The 25,428-nt window shown below is 40.2% G+C and overlaps 1 protein-coding gene across 1 annotated transcript in view; it reads left to right on the forward strand.

Annotated features, from left to right (window-relative positions):
• The first annotated feature begins 584 nt into the window (after positions 1-584).
• The window catches only part of cps1 (carbamoyl-phosphate synthase 1, mitochondrial), a 69,886-nt gene continuing 45,042 nt past the window's right edge, over positions 585-25,428 (forward strand). The window contains exons 1-21 of the mRNA XM_034109301.1: positions 585-865; positions 2,007-2,116; positions 2,376-2,520; positions 3,158-3,247; positions 3,334-3,390; positions 3,486-3,578; positions 3,734-3,823; positions 4,170-4,298; positions 4,759-4,865; positions 5,232-5,373; positions 5,593-5,670; positions 7,827-7,925; positions 8,215-8,310; positions 9,135-9,324; positions 9,605-9,762; positions 9,846-9,974; positions 11,124-11,268; positions 11,706-11,916; positions 12,535-12,733; positions 12,890-13,066; positions 16,636-16,754. Coding sequence (XP_033965192.1) covers positions 740-865; positions 2,007-2,116; positions 2,376-2,520; positions 3,158-3,247; positions 3,334-3,390; positions 3,486-3,578; positions 3,734-3,823; positions 4,170-4,298; positions 4,759-4,865; positions 5,232-5,373; positions 5,593-5,670; positions 7,827-7,925; positions 8,215-8,310; positions 9,135-9,324; positions 9,605-9,762; positions 9,846-9,974; positions 11,124-11,268; positions 11,706-11,916; positions 12,535-12,733; positions 12,890-13,066; positions 16,636-16,754 — 2,690 coding nt within the window. The 5' untranslated portion in view covers positions 585-739. The remainder of the gene's footprint in view (positions 866-2,006; positions 2,117-2,375; positions 2,521-3,157; positions 3,248-3,333; positions 3,391-3,485; positions 3,579-3,733; positions 3,824-4,169; positions 4,299-4,758; positions 4,866-5,231; positions 5,374-5,592; positions 5,671-7,826; positions 7,926-8,214; positions 8,311-9,134; positions 9,325-9,604; positions 9,763-9,845; positions 9,975-11,123; positions 11,269-11,705; positions 11,917-12,534; positions 12,734-12,889; positions 13,067-16,635; positions 16,755-25,428) is intronic.

Consider the following 25,428-nt stretch of genomic DNA (forward strand, 5'->3'; position numbering starts at 1 on the left):
GAAAGAAAAAAAACTACACACACTCAGATAGAGCCTCACATACACACAACTTTTTTTAGCAGGTGCATTCATTCTCATTCAGCTTGCAATTTTTGTGGTTCAATGACCTGAAATGAACCAAATGTAATCATTATGCCCCCTTGTGTAGGCCTTTTAGAAGTAGTTTTTCTTTAATGAAATCACTGTAAAAACATAATAATATACAGCAGTTTAAAATTAATGTGAATAAAACATATTTGTCAGAAAGGTTATTTGAAGTTTTAGCTAGCCATATAGTGGTGCTCAAGCTAAATGCAAAAATAACTTGAAACAGATCCAGTTAAAAAGTATCTTTAAATATTTGAGATGTTAAAATGTAGTCCAACAGGAAAAAGTGTAATTTATTGGCTTTGTATCATACATCCATGATCCTACTATCAGTGTGTTTCGGAATTTCAACATGTGAATGCTGGGTTCATACATGTTTGAGAGAAAGTAGGGCGTTTTCCTGGAGACCAATCTAAACGCTGAGCGCGTCAAGCGGTGAGAAAAACAACTGTTCAACAACCAATCATGATAAACTTCAAGCTCGCTGTTGAAGCAACACGAGGAAAATCCAAATCCCATTGAGCTAGTGTCTCCTCGAGTCAATTTACAATTCATTGTAGACTTTGTTAGACAGTTTAAATAGTCATTTTTATATCGGGAAACTTTTCATTCACGACCGTGCCACTTTGCCTAAAGAGTAACGTAGGCTAACATGACAACAATCCTGTTAGCTCATAGCGTTGTTAAATCTCTGAGGCAAGGATGCATTGTTGGCAGAAGAGTGGGAAACACTTCGGGATGGCTGAGACTTCAAACGGCTAAACTTTTTAGTGTGAAGGTAAGACTACGTGTGAGTTAAAGTGGTTGTTGTCAGTTGTAAATGCTCGATACTAACTTTTAAAGTGCCTTCAAGTAGTGCAGACACGGTGTTCCTCTGGGCTTCAGGCCAAATTCCGCTGAAAAATCTATTGTTTGTGATTCATTGGCGTTAAAACACACATTTTTCTTTTTAAATCAAGGGCTACTTCTATTTTCGGCATACCTTCAATAGAAGAGAAAGCATTTCTTTAGACATTATTTTAACTTGGTATAGTTAACCAGCTCCATTCATCATAGCGCTCTTGCATTTAGAAACGAAGCTTTCTGAGCGACAGAAGCAGTACATAGTTGAACAAGTATGAACTTCCAGTGGACGGTCTATACGCCGAGTCTACATAAAATACACAAGTGAAATACTTGCCTGAAGTATGTGCTAGTGCAGTTGACAAATACTGCAGTAAATTGCCCTATTTTGAATGCAGTTTGGTGCGGCGACACACTTAAAGTATTAACTCACAAAAAGTAAATAGTAAACCAAACCACAAAAGCATAATAGTCTTCATTATTATTTAACCGGATTTCCAGTTTTGTTTTTCTTAGATAATGTGTATCATGTGTGTTGCATCACTTTGGAGGTGCGCCCTGATTGCAACAGCCACACAATATTACTGAATAAGGCAAATTATACATCAATGGTGCTTTTGGAAATAGGAGTCTTTAGTTAGACTATAAGAGACGGTGCCTGCCTCGAGGTCATATTGAGACACACACACACACACACACACACACACACACACACACACACACACACACACACACACACACACACACACACACACACACACACACACACACACACACACACACACACACACACACACACACACACACACACACACACACACATACGCACGCACCCACAGAGAGAGAGAGAGAGAGAACATATTTGTCTGTCTCAGCATTCACAGCACAATTCACATTGTCCTGCAGTTTCAGCATGAGTCTCACTTTATCCAGCTATCACTACTTAATTCATAAGCATACAACACATCTATTTCAAACTTTTGCCTTTGGTTTCTCCAAACTCTTCATATAAAGGGAATTCATTATTCTTGGGGGAGATTTATCTTGCCATCTGCCTGCTCTCTTTTAAATCCCAGGCCCAGACAGCCCACCTGGTCTTGGAGGATGGCACGCGGATGAAAGGATTTTCCTTTGGGCATGGTACCTCTGTAGCCGGGGAACTCGTCTTCAATACTGGCCTAGTGGGGTAAGAAGGAGACATGTTGACATAAGTCGAACTACATTAGATTCAAGAAAGATCTGTTTTAAATCAACAAAATAAATCAGATGGTAAATACTAAAATATGAACCTGGCTTTGAGCTTCACAACTTTGCATCCAGTTGTTACATTTTCCTCAAATGTCTTTACACGATGAAGTTACACTGTATTTTTCACTGTATAGAGGATAATGAGACGATAATATGACGATGTGCGTTATCATCACAATATCGTATCCTTTCTTTAGGTATCCTGAGGCCCTGACTGACCCCAGCTACAGAGGTCAGATCCTGACTCTCACCTACCCTATTGTGGGAAACTATGGGGTACCCAACAGCCAGGAACTGGACGAGCTTGGCCTGAGGAAACATTTGGAGTCAGAGCGCATCCAGGTATGAAACTCAGTGGGGGTTTGGGGGTGTCAGGATTGGTGGAGGCCTCGGTGCTGCAATTACCAACTCCTGCTTTGATCCTGTCAGTCTGTTGGAGAGTGCTCCACCTTGGTCCAGATTGAAATGTTAACATGAAATGCTATTGTCATTTATAACCACATCCATGATACTCCCAACGACCTTTGTGATATTCGTTCCTTTTTTTTTTTTTAAACTTCACTTCTGGGTTGACACTACATTCCTCAACAACTATTAGCTGGATTGCCAAAAAATCTGGTGCAGACATTCATTTCCCCCTAAGGGTGAATCATAATTAATTTGGTGACATATTGTGCATTTTCAGGTTCACCCTTTTATTCAGGGTTTCTTCTAAAACAAATCTTCTTATATTGTCCAAAAAAAAATGCATCAAATAATAGTTAGTGGCATTCCTACACATAACAACACAACAACAGTGCAATATTTTATTGTTTAATAAATGAAAGACAACATGAACCATGCTTGAGGTATTCTTGACACCATTCACCTGCAAGAGCTGCAGTATTACACAACACCTAGAAGTGATATTAAGCAATTATGGACAACAGCGGCTTTTTAGTATGACCTTTTTTTTAAGGTTGTGCTTTGGCGTTTCTAGGTATCTGGTCTTCTTGTTCAAGACTACAGTTACGAGTACAGCCACTGGAACTCTGTCAAGTCTTTGGGACAATGGCTGCAAGAAGAGAAGGTATGGATTTAAAGTTTCCGATGTAATCTCAGAGAGGCAAGTCTGCTGCTGGTACATTTTAAAATGTGACTTTTCTCCCGTTGAAGGTCCCTGCACTGTTTGGAATAGACACCCGAATGCTGACCAAGATAATCAGAGATAAGGTACTGTAAATGTCAAGATGTGAACTGCTTCATCTTTTACAATTGATGAAGCAGTTGTTTGATGAACTGGTATTGTGCTTGTGATTTCTCCTCAGGGCACAGCTTTGGGGAAAATAGAATTTGATGGGCAGCCTGTGGAGATATCTGACCCCAACCAGAGGAACCTGGTAGCAGAGGTCTCAACCAAGGTAACAGCTGCTATAACAAAAACATCCCAAAACACCTTTTCTTCCCATTGCACAATATGCCGCGTACAATATGACCACTCAGATCATATTCTCTCGGTGGACAATTGTTGCTGATTAGTGATAACTTTTCTTTCCGGTGTCTTTTTACCCACTAGGAAACAAAGATCTTTGGAAAAGGAAACCCAATTAAAGTGGTGGCGGTTGATTGCGGTATTAAACACAACATAATTCGCCTGTTGGTCAAGGTAAGAGAAAGAAAAGCGGGTGTCAAAAAGAAATCTCTTTTCTTGTTGAGTGTGCATCCTTCTTAGTTTACAGACTTGGCGATGACGTTTTTATGATGTTGCCCCAAATGACCCTGTCTGCATAAATAGAAAAAATAAGTCAAGACGCGTCACATTTTCAACCTGACCTGACCTAGAAAATATGAGATGGTAATGTTAGATCTGACAAACTGTTCACAACTCGAGGCAGGAATTCTCAACTGGTGCCAAATTAGTATACAACTATGAAGTTATTTTGGGTGAACTTACAGTACAATATCATGCCTTTATATCACAGAGTGTATGTTCTGTATGTCTGTGTGTGCAGAGGGGTGCAGAGGTCCACCTCGTCCCGTGGGATCAGGACTTGATGAGTCTGGACTACGACGGGCTTTTCATCTCCAATGGACCAGGAGATCCGTCTCTGGCCAACACACTCATTAACAACGTCCGCAAGGTACAACATACAGTAATGCTCTTTTTAATATTTAAATGTTTTGTGTTTTATTCGAAGATTGCCCACAAAGTGTTGCTATTTACAGTTTCACTTCTTTGTCCATTAAAAAGAGGCTTTAAGGAGGCTGAAGATTGTTTGTAAAATGACATTCTAATTGTAACATAGGCTTTTAGACTTTGTCAAGTATTTGTTATATTTAGTGGATGTATGGAGATTTTAGCTAGTCCATTTTTTACATTATTTTCCCTATTTTAATTTACAGTAATTAAAGTTTAGAGTCATATAATTAGGGGAATTTGATTCTCTCTTGAAGTTATAATATTGGCTTGAAAGTACACAGCTGTCCACAAGATTATTTTCATCACATAGATTATATATATATATATATATATATATATATATATATCATGATCTGCATTTTCAATAAATGTAATTTTGAATGTTCTTTTGCGCTGTGCAGGTGCTGGAGAGCGATCGTCCCCAGCCAGTGTTCGGGATCTGTATGGGCAACCAGATCACAGCTCTGGCTGCCGGAGCTCAGTCATACAAGCTTCCAATGGGCAACAGGTAAAACATGTAATACATTGGCATAATTAAGGCAAAGTGTACACTCACTTACATGTAGATAATCCTCACAAAAATTTAAATGTGCCCTGTGGACATTTACAAAACAAACAAAAGATAATTTTACATTTGGCCAAAACACATTGGGTGTTTCCATATTAAGCTTAACAAATGTATCTAATACACACTCCTCTTATAACATCTGCAAAGTGGAAGCATTTGAAAACCGGCATAGCATCATACATTGGTGTTTCTTCTACCAGTTGATCAGTTGAATAGTGTGACATCATTGGTATGACTGTGTGTCCTCTCACTTGCATATAAACAGAAATAAAATATTGTGTTTTCTGCTTGTCTGCGTTCTCCCAGAGGCCAGAACCAGCCGGTGCTGAATGTGAGGACGGGTCAGGCCTTCATCACGGCGCAGAACCACGGCTACGGCATAGACAGCCACTCGCTGCCCCCAGGGTGGAGCCCGCTGTTTGTCAACGCCAATGATGGCACCAATGAGGTAAATTCCCCTCTGTGATAAACAACATGGCACGTTGACATTTTCTTTCTAAAGGGTTTGTATATAAAAACACCCATTTCTCTACAATACCAAAAGGTCAAGCGACGATCACACCTGAAGTTATCAAAATATCACCATTTTACCAAAAATAAACTGTAATCTCTCTGTATTAAATGCATACCTTTTTGCTAATTTTCTCTTATATCAAATATTTTCCAGGGCATTATGCACAACACTAAGCCGTTTTTCACGGCCCAGTTTCACCCCGAGGCAAAAGGCGGTCCCACCGACACAGAGGTAAATAAAGACTTTGATAGTTATTCATAAAGTTCCTGTTATACAAAATGTTTCTTATCTGGCTGTTTCTCAAGTATAAATTGACGTCTTCCATTGAAACAGGAATTGTGTGATTGTCAAAAGCAACAATCAGGTGGCTGGTGAAAATCATTTGTTTGTATGTGCATTGTGCATGGTATGTTAACGGGACAAAATGCTTAATCAATCATATATAAATATGCAGTTCCTACATCAACTGCAATGAAAGGTGTAATCATCTGTGGTGACTGATGTTCGACTGCCCCAGAGCCACAGGTGCCAATCCCTTTCTCCACAGTGAGACGTGGGTGGCTCTGCACTCCTTTTCTCCAACATGACAGGGGAGGACTGTAGTTCAAGTCCTGGGCCAAGTATGTTGTAACCTCTCATGTCAGAGCAGAATAATGAGACCTGTCCTCTCTACCAACATGCAGCTGAAGCTCTGCTGAAGAATCCTGGGTAACAATTCATATGAAGACCACATCTCAGGGGGGTTATTGAAGCATTCATTATGAATTAAAATGCTTCATGACTACACGCACTATAATAACATTCTTAAAATGAGTCGTATGTAGGGATGGGTATCGTTAAGGTTTTAACGGTACTACTACTTTTATCGATATCGCTTATCGGTCTGGTACTTTTATCGGTTCTTTTGGAGAAGAAAATTAGGTAAACTAAACAAACTGTGAACAAAACTAACATTGCTTTTTATTTAAATTAAATGCATAATATTTCACATCAAAAGAAACAACGTTTTAACAAATCGTATTAAATAATCTGATGACAGAACTGTAAACAGAATAGCTGAAACTTTAACTAAATAAATAACTCAGTTACCTATAATCATTAACCCATGTTTGTATAATTGAGTTAACTCGGTGTGTTGCTGCTAGCGTACATAACACCTGACGTGGAAACGTTATACTCGTGGATGGGGGTGCAGAGCTACTAGAAAGACAGTCGAACCCGGTGCATTCCTCCGTCTGAATGTGCTGCACTTTTGCTAAATGTTCAGACAAATTGCTCGTGTTACCGCCCTTACATGCTAAACTCTTAGTGCACTTTAGGCAATGAGCATCGAGACGGGTAAAGTTCGAAAATACAAAAAATAATCATAGAAGCATTTTGCAGTCTTTTTGCGTATTAGAAACGGAGTTGGCGAGACTAAAACTGCAATATAATGTTTGTGTAGCAATAACACACATGACATATATTTTGTACATGTCTCCAGTACCGATAAAAAGACCGCTAACGTCGGAGCTTAACGGTACCACGGTCTTTAATAATTCAGCCCCGGGGCCCGTGTAATACCGGGGCTGGGTACCCATCCTTCGTCGTATGTTAGGTCAATAGTAGTATTAATTAGACCAGGGGTTCCCAAACTTTGCCATGCCAAGGACCCCCATATAGCATTATCCTCTGGCGGGGACCCCCTGTTGCAATTATTATTTTTTTTTATAAAAATGATGTGTACAAGTGCCTCGCGATGGAGCATGCATGCATGCGTTGCCACTACATTTGGGGCCTTCTGCCTGATCAAAGCTGTCACTCCACTTTTTTTGCCTGTCATAGCCCCACTGCCCCATCTGAACACACACCCACACAACGAGACCAGTCAAGTCCATTTGAGATGATGTACTCATCTAAAACTTGGAAAATGTCTCTTCCTGTGGTCCTACCTTCCAGTGCTCTGCAAAATAATTTCCTCAACAAAGTTGTCTTTTTAAATAAACCTGATGTATGCAAGCAATTCTGCGACATTTGCTACATCCGAGCTCTCATCCAGCTGCAGAGCGAAATATTCACTAGCTCTCACTTGCTCCAATAGCTGATTTTCACTCTCAGTAGCGGCAGCTCAATTCTAATTGGCTTGAAGGGCGGTCGTGTGATTTAAACAATATTAAAAGATTGGCATCAAAGGACACATAGATTGATAGATATGCAGTTATTAATAACATAAAAAAAAAAAAATGCAACTTAAAAAAATAAATAATTCCCTTTTCCATCAAATGTTGCGTGACCCCCATGGCGCCCCCTGGCGGCCCCCACTTTGAAAAACACTGAATTAGACTTACAACAAGTGAATTACAAATTTAGAAAACTGGTTATATTGCCATTATTTCTTGTGTCTACAGTTCCTCTTTGATTCCTTCATCTCCCTGATCAAGAAAGGAAAAGATGCCACTGTAATGTCTGTCATGCCTGCGAAACCTTACATACCGCCCAGAGCTAAGGTAAAGTATATCAAACAGGTATATCAGGGTTATGTACGTTTAGGAAGAGCATGTTCCTTTAGCTGTGTTCGAGTATGTGAGGTTGTTTAAAGGTAATCGGTGAATGAATCAAATAGTTAGAATGGTTATAAAGATGAGAATAACAAATATAAATCTTGGAATCTGTGTATTTGGTGTGCGCTTTAGAAACAGAAAAAAGGTTATGATATGACCTTAGAAGGATCCACCCAGGAACCTGAAAGCCTAGATTATGTTTTGATAATGACTCTTCATGTTTGTGTACTTGCAGGTGTCAAAGGTGCTGATACTGGGCTCCGGTGGTCTGTCTATCGGTCAGGCTGGAGAGTTTGACTACTCTGGGTCTCAGGCCATCAAGGCCATGAAGGTAAGAGAGAAGTGTTGGGCTAAGCTGTGGCTAAACATATACATTCTAGTATTTACTGTTTACAAAACATTTGCTTCAAATTACAGTTCACAGCTGTCTGAGGCAATTACTGGGTAAAACATGTATAAGCATTTCAAAATAAAGCTATATGTGAAAATAAATGGGGTTGGTGCATTCATGTGACGCAGAGGGATGAGTTTGTCTGCTGAGCCAAGACTGAACAGAAGTGATTTTTTGTAACAATTTGTAGACGTTAACAAAACTAAAGAAAGTGTCCCTTTCCAGACCTTGTAGAATTAATTGGCCATTTTGAGTCAAGTCACAGTATGAAAAGCACACATTTTGAACAATAATATCAGGGAGGCTGAATTATTCTCTGCTGCTTCAGTTCTAATGTCCTGATATTGGGCAGGTGGGCTCAGAACAGTCATTGTTAATGTTATTAGTAACGCCTGATGCTTCTCCATACTGACTAGTTAAAAGGTCAAAAAGTTGTAACCCAAAGACCTGGCTGTAAAACCACAGTTGCACATTCAAAACTGGAAGTGTACACGGAGACCTACGCTAAGACCGCTTCTAAAATAGTTTATTGTCTTTAATTTCCTCTGTGCTCATGTTATTGACCTTATTCTTATTTACTGAGCCTTCTCTGGTTCCATTCCTTTTGTGAAACACTTACATCGTAAAGAAAAGTGCTGTATAAATACATTTGTGATCATTATTAAAAGACAAAAATGATGTGTATTTCCCTGCTTATCAAATTGGCAAACAGTCCATAGGCAATTCAAGTCAAGAATGTTATAAACGAGACAATGTCGTTGCAGGAGGAAAACCTGAAGACGGTGCTCATGAACCCAAACATAGCCTCGGTCCAGACCAACGAAGTGGGCATCAAGCAGGCCGACTCAGTCTACTTCCTGCCCGTCACGCCACAGTTTGTAACTGAAGTCATCAAGGCCGAGCGTCCAGACGGCATCCTGCTCTCCATGGGGGGGCAGACTGCACTCAACTGCGGTGAGATGTGTGCAACTGTTTGTGTCAATGTATAGGATTGCTGATCTGTGGTCCTGTTTCCCTGTGGAGATTCAAGTAGTGGGACATACTGACTGTCAGGGATAGGGGTTACATTCCTACTTTGCAAGGCACTTACAGGGTTAGAAATAACTCTCACCAAGGATATGTGCACGTCTGTTGTTGTGATAGCATATAGAAACTGCCATATGCATTGTTTGGTGAGAATCTTTCCAACGACTGCTGATTTATTTGTCTTGGTTGCCTGTGTCTTTGTGTTCAGGAGTTGAATTATTCCAGAGTGGTGTCCTGGAGAAGTACGGTGTGAAGGTCCTAGGAACCCCGGTGGAGTCCATCATGGCCACAGAGGACAGGCAGCTTTTCTCAGACAAACTGAAGGAGATTAACGAAAATATTGCCCCCAGTTTCGCTGTGGAGTCGGTAAGTATCATCTTCTTTCTGTGAACTTTGAGACAAAGGATATATACATATTTAGTTTTCAAGTGTTTGTGTGCATCTTTCAGGTATCTGAAGCCTTGAAAGCAGCAGAGAAGATTGGCTACCCGGTGATGCTGCGATCGGCCTATGCCCTTGGGGGTCTGGGCTCTGGTCTGTGTGCCAACAAAGAGCTGCTGGAGGAAACTGCCAACAAGGTCAGAATAAATGCCGCAGGGTAGAGACAGTGGAAGCATCTGTACCAAATGATATTTGTTATTCTTTGTTATGCTTTCTTTTATCATGCAGATCAAATCAGCAATGAAGCATTCTACCTAAACGTTTTAAAGTGTTATAACTTCATCCATGTTTGAAGCATTCACTTGCACAATGATAAAAGCTTTGAAATTGCTAAGTTATGTATTTTTCGTGCTCTGCCAGGAAGGGAATAGTTTGCAGTTGCTTAGCAACATTCTTTTAGGCTCGTCCAGCATCACACTGTGTCTGACGGCAGTTATAATCTGTGATCACAGGCTGCCAAATGAACGGTGTGACAGACTGCTTTCAAATGTTGCATATTCTTCTAAGCCGTCCAGTAAGTGCTGATGTTCTCAGTGTTATCAAAAGAGTATTATGTTAGATTCTACCCACTAGTACATGCCCTTTATCCCTTTATCACATTTGGTTGCAGATATTTGAATCCTTAACTAATTAAAAACACAGTCTATGTACCGATGAGGTTTTAGGGTTTGACGAGAAAGATGCTAATGATGGAGGCTGTAATTCATGCATAAATGCATCATATTGTTAAGTTATTGGTCTCTTGGTTGTTTTTATATACACAGCCATCTGTTTGACTGTGCTTCTATGAAAATGTTCTCCCTTCCTTTGATGTCTGGTTTGTATCCATCGAGCTGTTATGCCACACACGGTATCCTTCACTGGAAAATTAAGTGCAAAAAAATTGCACTGGTATGTTAAACCATTAAATCAAAAAGTGTAGGTTGATTATTATTCTTAATTATTTTACTAAATAAAGTCTGTTTTTAATGTTCTTCTATTTGTAAAACCAATATGAATTGTGTTCTGTGTTTGAGAACATTCAGAAAGTATCTCACAATATGTAAATCTCTTTGCATTCCATATGTGATTTTGCAGTTCTATAATAATTAAGCATTGTTAATAATACGATATTAAGCAAGTGTTTGAAACTATTGAATGTACGCTTTGCCAACTACATTATTAACATCACAGGGCTATCTCATTAACGTTTATTGTGCAGAGATTCATGTTATTGTGTCTACCAGCTTTGTAAAGTTGGCACACAGCATCTTATCTGATTATACTCTGTGCGTATTGTGCTGTAGGCTCTGGCCATGAGCAGTCAGATCCTGGTGGAGAAGTCTCTGAGGGGCTGGAAGGAGGTGGAGTATGAGGTGGTGAGAGACGTGGCTGATAACTGCGTCACCGTCTGCAACATGGAGAACTTCGACCCGCTGGGCATCCACACAGGTGCGAAAAACCTTCACTAGTACATACTGATGTGTTCGTGTTCAGAGTATTGTGCTCTGTTTTGTAGAATTAGTTGCAGTATTCTGTTCTCACTTTTACTGTGTTTGATTGAGTTCTGTTTGCTATTCTGTTGTCCAAAAAAAGCACTCTGTCTTTGGAGGCTACTTGAGGATAAATGTGTCTTCTTCTTCTTCTTCTTCTTCTTCTTCTTCTTCTTCTTCTTCTTCTTCTTCTTCTTCTTCTTCTTCTTCTCTTCTTCTTCTTCTTCTTCTTCTTCTTCTTCTCTCTTCTGCTTCTTCTTTCTTCTTCTTCTTCTTCTTCTTCTTCTTCTTCTTCTTCTTCTTCTTCTTCTTCTTCTTCTTCTTCTTCTTCTTCTTCTTCTTCTTCTTCTTCTTCTTCTTCTTCTTCTTCTTCTTCTTCTTCTTCTTCTTCTTCAGGTGACTCCATAGTAGTGGCACCGAGCCAGACACTATCCAACGAGGAGTACCACATGCTCCGTGAAACGGCCATTAAAGTCGTCCGTCACCTTGGTATTATCGGCGAGTGCAACATCCAGTACGCCCTCCACCCCTCCTCTCTGGATTACTGCATCATCGAGGTCAACGCCCGGCTCTCCAGGAGCTCCGCTCTGGCATCCAAAGCCACCGGGTGAGAGAATACATGAATACATAAGTCACACTGCTGGTACGCTGGTGTTACAATATGTTGTACAATATCAAAATATATATAGCTTACATTTTAATTAATTAAATTCTTAAAAATCTAAAATATCTTTAAGTGAACACACATAGTGCTTATTATTTGATGAATAATCTTCATATAATAGTGTAGGATTTCTGCAACATTGGATAGCTGAATGTTAAATCATATTATGATATCATATCATATTACTTTTTTTATGAAAAAAAACTACTTTTTCATTATTCTTTTTTTTATTTTTATGAAGTACTGTACTATTACTATATCCTTTTTTTATTACTTTTTAATGACACACCTATTATCGACATGCTGCAACTCACTAGTGGGCTTTCACTCTGCCATCTAGTGGGCAGCAAAAGCACTGCCACATAATTAGATAAAACATACATGAGTGTGTTAATCTACAAAACGATGTATTACTTAAAGTAACATTTTATTAAATATACATCTTGTTGGTATTTTACAAAGCCAGTTATGTATCCATATTTTCTAAAGACATATTTTCCAAAGAATTCACAAAACTAAAATGTAAAATCAAAATGCTTAACTTCAATGCCTGTTTCTCAGGTATCCCTTGGCATTTGTTGCTGCTAAGCTGGCTTTGGGTATCCCTCTACCGGAGATCAAGAACGCTGTATCGGAGAAGACCACGGCGTGTTTTGAACCCAGTCTGGACTACATCGTCACCAAGATCCCCCGCTGGGACCTGGACCGCTTTCAGGGCATATCCCATGAAATAGGCAGCGCCATGAAGAGTGTCGGAGAGGTGAGGCAGGATCTATGGATAAACACTCACTCCTCAACTTGCTTCTTCTTTAAACTCACAAACCAATTGTATTACCTGCCATGAAGGTTATTTTTTTGGTTCAGTGTGTTTGTCAGCAAGACTTTTCCGTCACGTTTTTCCATTTGCTGGATTCAGGTGATGGCGGTTGGCCGGACTTTTGAGGAGAGTATGCAGAAGGCCCTGAGGATGTGTCATCCATCAGTGGATGGCTTTGTGCCCCGACTCCCACACAAGAAAGCCTGGGCCGACAACCAGGACCTGCAGCAGGAACTGTCGGTGCCCTCCATCACCCGCATCTTCTCCCTCGCCAAGGTACACTTGTCTTTCATAGCGTTAATAATGAATGACACCAAGTTTCTCATTCAAATGAAGTGTTTCAGAGAAATAATCATGAAAAAAACATGAAATACAGGAAAAAATGTGTCCCTGAAATTCTGTGAATGCATAATTGTATGCTTGTCTTTTATTTGAACCGTAACAGATGCACAGAAATGACATATTTCACCTGGAAAACACATACATTATAAAAAGTGATTTATTATTTAACTGATGGAGTGGGCGTTTGAAGCTTTGCTTGCACAATGCAGTGACCTTTGCCCTAGTTTCCCCTCATAGAATTAGATCAAGGTTTAAACATAAGGTTCATAAGCACATCGAGATACGGGGTCAAGCTCCTTCATTTAAACAGACTTCAACATGCTCTATAATCTGCTGAAAGAAGAGCTGACCGAGGTCGTCTCAGTGTCAAAACCTCCAACTGTGTGAGCTTTGGTGTTCTAACAGTGAAGATATACTTTCCACCTTTTTAATATGGATTGAGATCACTGAGGATGGCGACAGCATTAGGGATTAATGATCCACATCTTATCTCTGGCAATCAAATATCTTATGGTGGTCAGCACAGTCTCTCAGCTAACCTCTGTGTTGCCCACTGGATTAGTTTTGAAACCTACATTTCTTTGGTCACAACTAGATCACGTGATCGGGGATCGGAGCCGATCACGTGATTTTCAAAAGATCGGAATCGGGAGAAAAAAATCGGGGATCGGGAATCTTTTTTTTTTTTTTTTTATAAAATATTTTTATTTTATTTAATGTTACAAAACAAAAATGACCATGTTCACGTCTTAAAGTCATCCTGAGGCCTTAGTTTTGGTTTAAAATTACACAACATCATGTATGTGTTGCTTTCTTTGGGCTTGTTTTCATAGACCAGGGGCCTATACTACGAACCTGGTTCAACCTAACCTGGATATGTTTGAGTTAGCCGGTTGGCCTAATCCAAAACATACGCGCTCTCGCTAAACTGTACTACGATGCTGGTTATCAAGTGGATCGCTCAAGCCAGCCGTGTCCTATCTAGTTAGGTGCGCGTTCACATGAAAGGGGTGGTATTTGGAGCATTCGACCAATCACAAACATGGAGAAGCGTACTGACAGCGCAGCATCATACTTCCTGAATGAAAAGTGAACTTTAATACTAGTCAAAAATGAAGAAGTTAAACTTTAAACATCCATGACTTAAACACTTTATCCAGGATAAAAGCCACATAGTTGCACCTGCAAGGTGAATACAGCTGGCAAAAGAAAAAGTGTTTGAATGCGTACATTAACAGGTTTATGATATCACTGCCCCGTCTAAAACACGATCTGACTTCAATTACATTTGTCTCGAGTGTTTCGTCAACTTAATGTGTTGCTTAAAATAATACTTCTGCATCCAGTCTGTGAGTGTTGCACGGCCAGATACGGCTCAGCTGACTCAGATAAGGAGATATATGATACATTATGAAGTGATATGCCGCGGACTGTACTTAATGTACTCTGATCCGGTTACTTATGTTGTGGCCGATATTTAAGTAAGCTTTCTTAACGCTAATGTTATAATAGTCAGATTGCTCTGAAGATGGAGGTGATATTCTATTAATGTTCACGTTCACACAGTCGGTGATTTTTGCCGGCCGTCTTTCCTGCGACGGCAGTTTTTCTGTATTTCCTTTCTCCTGTAATATGACTTGATCGCTTTAAACTCCGCACACTGAGCTCTGATTGGTCAGCAGGCGGTGCTTTCACTGAGTTGAGCTCTTAGCCTGCAACCTAACCTGGTCCCGACCAGGTTAGCTGCTTAGCATATATTACCATGGAGATCTAGCCTGCTAAAAAGAGAACCAGCTTCGGATGACCGGAAAGCCGGAGTTTTCCCTGAATTTAGCCGGCTAAGCGAAAATCCTGCTTCGCAGTATACCCCCCTGGTTGCTTATTTCTCTCAAATCTGGCAACAGAGTGGGCGCAGTGTCTAATAGTAGTAGTAAGCTAACGAGAGGCTACGTTCAGCTGGTGACTCGGGAGTCGGGACAGAGAAAATGTCAGGAGTTTGGAAGTATTATAAAATTGAAAGCGAAGGCAGTGTAACAGCCAGATGCAATGTTTGCAAGGCGGAGGTTCCGCGTGGTGGAAAGAACAGAGCTACGTTCAACACAACCAATCTAATACGCCACCTGAGAAACAAACACCAACAACAACACGACGAGTACACAGCGGCCACTCAGGTAACGGCGCTGAAACAACCGACACTTTCAGAGACTTTTAAAAGGAAAGAGAAACTGCCCCAGAACAGTGAAAAGGCCAAAAAAATAACAGCCAAGATAGCTGAATTCATCGCGTTGGATGACCAGCCGTTATCTGTTACCTTTTTTTTCTCTTAATGCATTGCATACAGATCGGATCGGGAAAAATCGGTATCGGCAGATTGTCAAAATCAAATGATCGGAATCGGATCGGGAGCAAAAAAAGCTGATCGGGAAATCCCTAGTCACAACCATTCCAGACGATACTTAATACTACGGTTTGGAAAGCATAATAAAAACCACAGCAAGTGCCATAAGCAGCACTTCCCTCCTTCACAGTTAGACAGCAGTACGCTTTGATAAGTAGCAAAGAAAGAAAATGCATAAGATGTAATTCTCATATATTGTTGGATATTATGTTCTCAGGTTTCGCACCTTGTTTTGTCTGCATTGTTAGCACTCAAAAACACCAAACATATCCCTGTTTAGTTTTTCATACATGTATATCTGTTTGGAAATGTTTGATTCTGATATCACAAAATACATAAACACGCTCTTCTGAAAGTCACAGATAAAATCACTTGGAGCTCGATTAAACGTTCTTTATTCGCAGGGAAGGGTTCATTTCATTTTTGAGAAGAATCCTCCTGCTCCTAACCTGGAATGATTCCTCTGGTCAGCGATCTAATAAGAAAAGGATAAAACATATTTACAAGCTAATGTCAAGGTAGGACCTCTGTCATATTACAGGTGAATGTCACAGCCTGGCTTGATATTAGATTTTTCATAAGTAATATATTGTCCCTGTAATAGATGTTCTACTTGAAGGAGTCCTTGAAAAAGTAATGGATAAAAACGGATTATTTACAGTGACCGTGCTGAATGACCACTCCTATCCAGTGACATGTCACTGAATGATTGGTAACATCTGTGGCAACCCCCTTAAACTGAAATTCCTCATTAAATAATGTTATTTACAAAACAAATAAATGAGAATGATCAATTGGTAGGTTAGTGAATTACACAAGTTCCAGGTTGAGCAGAAATTAGTGTTTAAAATAGTTTAATTCTAAAAGAAAAGACAAAACAAGGCATTGAAAACCGGATCTCATGTGTGAGCTGAGAGAGAGTAAATAAGACACTCGTGAGGAGTCGTAACACAAGATTTAAATCACAAGCAATTTATTAATCTGGTGAAATTCAGGGAAACCGATTAGAAATCTACTCGGAACGCTCCCATAAGGGGCAAGGAGGATGATGGACTTGTTGAATGATGAATGTAATGCTGAGTCTGGTTCATTGCTCTTCCTTTAGGCCCTCCACAGTGGTATGAGTGTTGATGAGATCCACCAGCTGACGGCCATAGACAAGTGGTTCCTCCACAAACTCTACAGGATCACACAGCTGGAGCAGCACCTGGCAAACTACAACAGGTTTGTTACTTTTGTATTTCTGTAAGGTGATGTGGAATTAATTCAAGGAATATATTATAATTATTAGGTACACTACTTAATACACTGCAATGTAATGCACTGTGAACACTTGTTGTGCCCTCACCGGAAGTGACCCGTCGCCGCTGTTAGCTAGCTAGCAAGCAGCATTATTTTCATTACAGACTTTTCGATTATCCTAATAAAATGAACAGTGGATTATTTTAGACACCAGTATAGTGGTACGTTTATTACAGGTCAGCTATCATGCAATATTTAGGCAATAGCATAGGTCTCAGATATATAAAAATGTATAAAAAACATGTCTATGAAGTGTTTTGCTCAAAATACCAAACAGATCACCCATTCTAGCCATGCCTCTATTTCACTTGCTGTTACTAAAGTGCTGATTTGGGGTATAAAGCTTTAAAAAAAAAAAAAGAGGGGGCAGAGCGAGACCTGGCAGATACTGTCTAAAATAAATGCTGCGGTGATGAAACGCCAAAACCACATCAAGGATTATTTCTGAAACAGTATGGAGCTCAAAGGCTTTCTCTCTTGCTGGTTTACCACAAGGTGAGTTATTTTTTTTATTTCCTGCTTCTTCACACATGTGCTCTCTCCAGTACTGGTTAGCTCTGAGTGTTAGCGATGCTTGCTAATGTAAACAAAGACCATATTACGTCGGGCATTGATTCTGATAGAAACTTTCTGATAGGGCCGTGGGTCCACCACGTGGGTGCCATCCGATATGAGGTAAATAACGTCATATCGGAGAGGGTTTTATTTTCTGACGCCTTGTGAGTTCCCTGACATGCCGGGGACACATATTTATTTCTAAAAGACATCAAAAAGTGCATTTTGCATGATAGGTCCCCTTTAAAGGTGGGGTAGGTAAGTTTGAGAAACCGGCTCGAGATATACTTTTTGTTGTATTCCATGGAATGTTCTTAACATCCCGATAGCAATGAATATTTTAAGTGCTTTGACAAAAAATCCATAAAAAAATGTCATCTGTGGAAGCCGCAGTACTGTAAAAAGCACGACCAATCATTTTAGCCGGCCCGGCTAAAATAACTGGATGGCCTACCTGCCTGTCAGCTTTCCATCTGTGCCTCTATGATCTGTGCACAAACTTATCTCGTGCCCTCATTGGTCATGTGCGCGTTCGTGTGTGTTGGAGGAGGGGCTCTGTAAGGAAGTGGCAGATTTGTTCCGGTATTCTAGCGCACTCGAGCTGGTTTCTCCAAAATGACCTACCCCACCTTTAAATATAGAAATAAAACTAATGTATACATTTTATTTGTGTATTGCTCCGTTGACAAAAAGTATCGCAGCTTTTCGTTCTACTTACGTCAATTCTCGAAGATTATGTCTTGAGTATGAGAAGTGTCCAGTGTTCCACAACAACTTTTAACTGCATCTTCCGGCTAATAAATGTTTCCATACGTCGCAATGGGGCGCACACATGCACTCAAACTAGCACATGTATAGAAGTACGCAAATTGAGACCTGATTAAGATACGGAAACATCGGTTTCATGATGATGACATATATGTCTGTATCCTTATGTGACATTGTGTCCTCAAGAACTATACTACAAGTTACACTACATAGGGTAGGCTAGTATCTGTCTGACTCACTCTTCATGGATGGAAATAGAGATGTCCAGATCCGATCACGTGATCGGGGATCGGAGCCGATCACGTGATTTTCAAAAGATCGGAATCGGGAGAAAAAAATCGGGGATCGGGATTTTTTTTGTGGAAAGAACAGAGCTACGTTCAACACTACCAATGTAATACGCCACCTGAGAAACAAACACCAACAACAACACGACGAGTACACAACGGCCACTCAGGTAACGGCACTGAAACAACCGACACTTTCAGAGACTTTTAAAAGGAAAGAGAAACTGCCCCAGAACAGTGAAAAGGCCAAAAAAATAACAGCCAAGATAGCTGAATTCATCACGTTGGATGACCAGCCGTTATCTGTTACCTTTTTTTCTCATAATGCAATGCATAAAGATCGGATCGGGAAAAATCAGTATCGGCAGATTGTCAAAATCAAATGATCGGAATCGGATCAGGAGCAAAAAAAGGTGATCGGGACATCCCTAGATGGAAACATTTAGTTAAGAGGAAATATCCCCTCTAATTAGACCTTCATCAATCTGTTCATCCATCCATAGAGTTGCAGGCTATTACAGCACAGGCAGATTATCATTTATAGAATATATTGAAATTCCTTACCGTAATCCCAAGAAGGCTCAGTCCCTGTCAGGCTCACCTCTTAGCGATATACATTCATGTGCTGCTTATCTGTCTCATTATTTCTGCACTAGACTTTGTTGGTTTGCTGGTTAATATTTGCCCTTTGCTTCAGATGATTAATGGAATATTGTAAAACCTGCAGGGAAATCATAGTCTTGGTTTTTGTTTTAAATTAATATATTCAGTTTGATCATTCATTGCTCTGATTATCAAATTAAAAGACAAAACACAACATTTCATCTCATTATGATATTTCGCAGCGAGATTCTGACTTACCAACCCATCCAACAGCAATCCACTTATTTCATATTTGTATTATTAGCAAGTCCTGTCTACGTCTGCAGAAATTACTTAAATATTCTTCTGTAGGGAAAAATCTTCTAAAATAAGCTGAACTCTAGTCTCTTCATGTCTGTTTCTCTCTGGTGGTTCACCATCTCTCAGTTGCCTCTCTCTCTGTCTCTCTGACTTGACGGTTGTCCAGGTAAGAGTACCTGGACAACCGTTTTGAATTTTCATGGCTAAGCCACAGGTTACCTGCTGCTTCCTCCTGACTCTGCTGTTTAATAATGAATGGCTGGCCGTCTGGTGGGCAACACTCTGACTCATGGAGGGCTGTTGTAGTCTCCGCTGCCTCTGGAGCAGGGGACAGTGGGACGGACACACAACAATAGGCTGCTGCCGGACTGATGGAGCGTGGAGCTGAGTACAGCTCGGCTTCAGGCTCTGCTAGGCAGCACTCGCTCTGCTTTTGTGCATTAGAGTGTTGGAGCTTCTATTGCTGTAGTCAGTATAAGAAGATACTTATTGATAGAGATAAAATCCTTTAAATTAAAGTGACACAATTTTGTTAATATTTATTTAAAGTAATGTGTACTGTCAGCATTTCCTTTATAGGGTTAATATTAGAAGTAAATAGTGACCACCAGTAATGATGGTCAACAATCCTGATATTTTTACCCACGTTGAAAGCAGGTGGATGAGAAGGAAGTGGAAGGCTTCCTCCGACATGGCCAAAAGCAACGGAGGCGCGCAGCTCGGAGTCTAGCTCCAGCTGACGTATCCGGACTTCCTTGTCGACTTCCAACTTTCTTAGTTCCAACTGGAACTGCCTGTCTTGCTCCCTGTCTTTAGCCTCTAGCTGAAGACGTGCGAGACGGACCTTGAGTTTACTCCCCTCCCGGTAATCTGAGCTGCCAGGAGACGGTGGGTCATAGCAAGGCGGCGCGGACGGTGCTTTACATTGCTCGCTCCCCTCGCTGTCACTACCCTCTCCTTTAGCAAGGACATCTGGCACAGTGAGCTCAGCTTGTGCAGGCAGCACCAGAAAACCCCTTTCCACCAACTCATCCACCACCAGAGCCTTTAACTCTTTTTTTAATGTTTAATTATTCACTGCGAGACTGAAATGTTGCGCGATCTCATACAAGTCGTCTCTACGACACTGAACTAACTGCTCATGAGAAGGACAGACCAAAAGGGACTCCAAATCAAAAGTTGCCATACTCAGATGAACTGCTTACACAGTCGACCAAATAGTTTCTAGCTATAAAAAAACCCCACCTATAACCCCAGGAATTATGTTAAATATCCCGGACGAGCCCCCATGTATTACGTTCCCTACTGGGCTAAGGGAACCAAAGGGAAGCAACACAAACCAGAATGGAATTGGTAACAGTTATAAGTGGCTTTATTATAACTATAGTTTGTATGAACAAAATAATAGGGCATATGTGACCCGCTCTATCGAAATCAGTCGGAAGTCGCAACGGCTAATTTCAAAATAAACGTGGATTTGCGTAAAAAACTATTTTTTCGGGGTTCGGGTGTTTTGTTTGATTTTAAACAAACAAAGTCTTGGCTTTAAGAATATGAAACTTTTATTTCCAAAATCACACGATAAATACATTTTTGAAGCTTGTAAATGGAAGATGACAGCTCTCCCTCGCAATCTGCTCTTCCGCAGCGCTGCCCCCCCTCCCTCCGGCTGAAATTATGAATGTAAGCGTATAGTTGTCATAGATAACACGGCAGGGTCCGTTACAGTTTGTTTTCATCTGATTTCAATTGAACAAAGTCTTGGCTTTCAGAATATTAAACTTGTTTTGGCAAATTCAGATGATAAATACAACTTTGAAGCTTGAAACGTCATAATTACAAGCAGAGAACGGAGCAACTTAACGTCACAGCAGGCATAACAAGAGCCGGTGTTTATCGTGAGGGTTTCCCCCGGGAAACAAACACAATACACACAAACGCAAAATTACACAAACACACACACACGTATACACACACACACTCGCGAGCTTCCCCCAGACCAGTAATCCAAACAAAAATATCTTCCCTCTGTAGTATTTTGATAATTTGCTCCGCTAATAATCAATCAGATCGATGGATTCCAGAGAAGAGAAAACTTTGAAGGGCTATTTCTCAAAATGATGACTCAGTGACAGTCATTATATAATGTGACATATTTTGCTTAATATTTGGAGTACAAAAACAATCCTGATATCATTAGAAAGCTAGGAATATCCTCTTTCCAACAGTGTATACAACTCAAAATGTGTCTTCGGGTCAATGCGACTGATTTCGATAGAGCAGGTCACATATAGCCTGGCACCAACAAAGGGGCAAATACCGGTTGACAACAACCAAAATAAAGAGACTCCAAAAGGGATTTTGACAGATACACACAGTAATAATTAGTACAAACGAGAAACAAAAACCTCACTAAAACGTGGTACATGAAACTGAAAAGGCTGTAACAAAACACAGCTGCTGCTGATCAACAGGCGCTAACCGCTAAGCTAACCTGTGTCTTCTTTACACACACATACTACACTAAACACAGAACACTACTTAAACACGCTGCTAAGCAGTATAACTGAACACAGAGGATTCACAGTATTATCGAGCACAACGAGTAAACACAACAAGAGGCTAGAGGCGTCTGTCTCACAACACAGAGCCTCCCAAATGATCTCCGTCCCGGCCTTTGTACTCCTCCCCCGGAAGATGTGCCGGAAGCAGGCAGGGATTGGATGACATCGATCCAACCACCTCTTTGGATGATACGAGGGCGGGACAGCCAATGACATCGGGGCAACCGTACAGCTCATTTGCATACACACACACACACACACACACACACACACACACACACACACACACACACACACACACACACACACACACACACACACACACACACACACACACACACACACACACACACACACACACACACACACACACACACACACACACACACACACACACACACACACACACACACACACACACACAACAGAGTTAATACAATAAAGACGACCCGGAAGGCAGCAGCCGTAACAACTGCAACACTAACATTCATAATTGATTATTATGTTTATCATTAATTCCTCTAAGCACATCAGAAGTAAATCAAATACATAATAAAATAATAAAACTAACTACCATCAGTTTTTTGAAGATCAGGACCACTTCTCAGGCGTCCAAGACCAAAGATGTTCAATTGACATGCAACATGACCAATTCAAAGCTGCCGATCATCTCATTGCTGGAACGAGATGTTGGCCCTTTTTAAATCTGAAAATATGACTTTAACGATATATTGGTTATCAAAATAAATACTACACCAATATTATACCTGACCATATTCTGCATTGAGGTTTAGTTTCAATTATCTAGTTTGATAGAACGCCTATAGACATACACATAGATGTTTGTTACACCTGCATATGAGTACAGAAATAATGAGGTAGCTATATAAGCCTTGTGCATGATTTGAATGACAATTAGATGGACTTACTCAGTGTGTAAGGACAGTAATTATGCAAAACACACAAGTGTCATTCTTATACCTTTTTAATGGTTAAAACTTGGAAAAAGAATACAATTAAATGTGTAGAAATCGAGAAAGTGCAATTAAGTGAATGTGTGTTTTTAGTAAGCATGTGTGAGAATATCTATCAGTCCCATTTCTCCTCTTACAGATTTTCATTTCATTTAATCGTTTATTTGGCAGGGACAATGCACAATAATGAACACTTAAAACATTCAAATGTGTCAAGCGTAACCGTGCCAGATTTAGCTTTGAGCTAATTTCCATCCGCAGTCCCTCACATAAAACATTAAAGAAGATTACATTTTACAAACATAGCAAAAACAAAATACATGATATGCAAAAAGTGCAAAAGAGCAAGAGCAGCATACACGAGTATTTATGACATTGTAATACAATATAGCAGTAACGACATATAAAGTGCAAGAGATGATACAAGAGCTACCTAAAGTGCAAGAGGAGATACCCCTGTGGTAAAGTGCATTTAGCGGTGATTGCACGTCTGTTTGTTTCTCAACCATTCTTTGAGTTGACCTTTAAAACTATTGAGGGGACAATCCTGTATCTCAGTTGGGAGGCTATTCCAGAATAAGCGAGAGGGGTCTGCCTGCAGACCTCCACTCTCGGGACAGTTCCGGTGCAGACCTCCACTCTCAGGACACCTCCACTGTCAGTACAGGAAGTGACGATTCTGACGTGTGCTAGCTAATAGTGATGCTAATGATAGCTAATTCCTAATAGTAGTATGTGTGTCGTTTGTACAGTGCTACTTATATGTTATGTAAAGCCTGCATACTTATGTGTTTTATTTCTGTATTGTTACAGTTTTACAAAGTAAAAGAAGAACAGTAAAGTCAAGAAAGAAAACATTGCATCTTTATTGGAGGACTTTTAAATGTTAGCTAACTGTCTAGCTACGCATAGGGATACGCGCTGTAAGGGCAGAACAGTTCAATGAAATCTAAGTGATGAAAAGTGATACTGTACTGATATTAACTACAATACAAGGTGTCCCTATATATATATACATGGGCGTCGCAGCCATTATATGAGGGTGGGACAAGTCCCCCCCACTTTTTCAAATGATTAGTTTAGACCCCCCCACTTTTACCATGTGGAAAGTCCGTGAATCGGTCTATCCACTCGCCACACTTTGTAGAGTGCTGTGTCAGTGGTTCACTATCAAATCCATTCCACTTGCTTATCGAGAGAATGCCCAAATCAATGATACTCCGTACCATGTTTTCACTGCTACTTTGTACCAAGGCAGATTCTCAGATCAGTCTCAATGTTAATAAATACTCACTGAAGGATTCACAAATGTATGTTGCGATGTATATATAAATGACTCTCCACAACAATATCTCTCAACGCACTTACATATATTTATTGTTGTATATAAATGTACAAAAAATGGACATTTAAACTGCTTTTTATTAATTCAAAGACGGCTCTGAATTAATAATCAAATATGTTTCCTTTCTTTGCTACTGGATGAAATTACAAAATGTACCCATCATTTCCCTCATGCTAGTTTAGCCACATAAAAGTATCAAACCACAATCTACTTTTTTTTTTTCGTGGGGGGGGGGGGGGGACCCCCACACCCACACCCACACCCCCCCCTTAAAAATGTCCCCCCTGTTATGGAAACTTCTGTGTAGCAATGCAGTGGGAGTCACAGACTCAGGAAGGAGACAGGGTAGAGCAGGAGCTTCGATGTCATACACTGGAGGTTTATTTTGAGTTACGGCCGGAGGATTCACATCACAAATCACAGCAGTCACGGTGAGACTGCACGGGAGAGTTGCCACGTCAATTCTGGAGAACCTCTCTCTTGTTAACCCATTTAACTGGTTTCAAAGAGAGTAATCAACATATCTTGATAAGATAGTTTAACCAGTTGGGCACACTGAGTCACTTGCGTCCGTCACTTATGGCCTCGAAGATGTCATACCTTGGAGTCCACAAACAACAAAGAAGGAAGTGTCCCAGTGCACCCACAACAACAGACCATCTGTGACCTAGTGTTGACCGGTCACAGAATGGGAACAATAACATTTATGGCTCAAGCAGCCTATGTCCTTAAAGGAGATAAACAAACGTCAGGGTTGGTCCTGTACGTCATATCTAGGAGTCTAGGTCAATAATTTCCCTAACACTCCCCACATTCAGGATGCTTCCTACGCCCATGTATATATATATATATATATATATATATACAAGGTGTCCCTCTATATATATATATATATATATATATATATCTATATATATATATATATATATATATATATATATATATATTTTTTTTTTATCTGTTCTAAATGTACCTTAGAGGAATATTTTTCAAGTTTTTAATACTCTTATCAACATATGAGTGGACAAATATGCTTTATATGTGTGTTTATTATCATTTGAACAATGACAAATGCTCATGAATATTAAACACAACAACCTCTGAACATAATATTCGCCTCAATTCAACCTGGAACCTCGTGTGTGTGTGTGTGTGTGTGTGTGTGTGTGTGTGTGTGTGTGTGTGTGTGTGTGTGTGTGT

This window comes from Pseudochaenichthys georgianus, chromosome 21 (assembly GCF_902827115.2).
Source record: "Pseudochaenichthys georgianus chromosome 21, fPseGeo1.2, whole genome shotgun sequence".
Classification (NCBI taxonomy): domain Eukaryota; kingdom Metazoa; phylum Chordata; class Actinopteri; order Perciformes; family Channichthyidae; genus Pseudochaenichthys; species Pseudochaenichthys georgianus.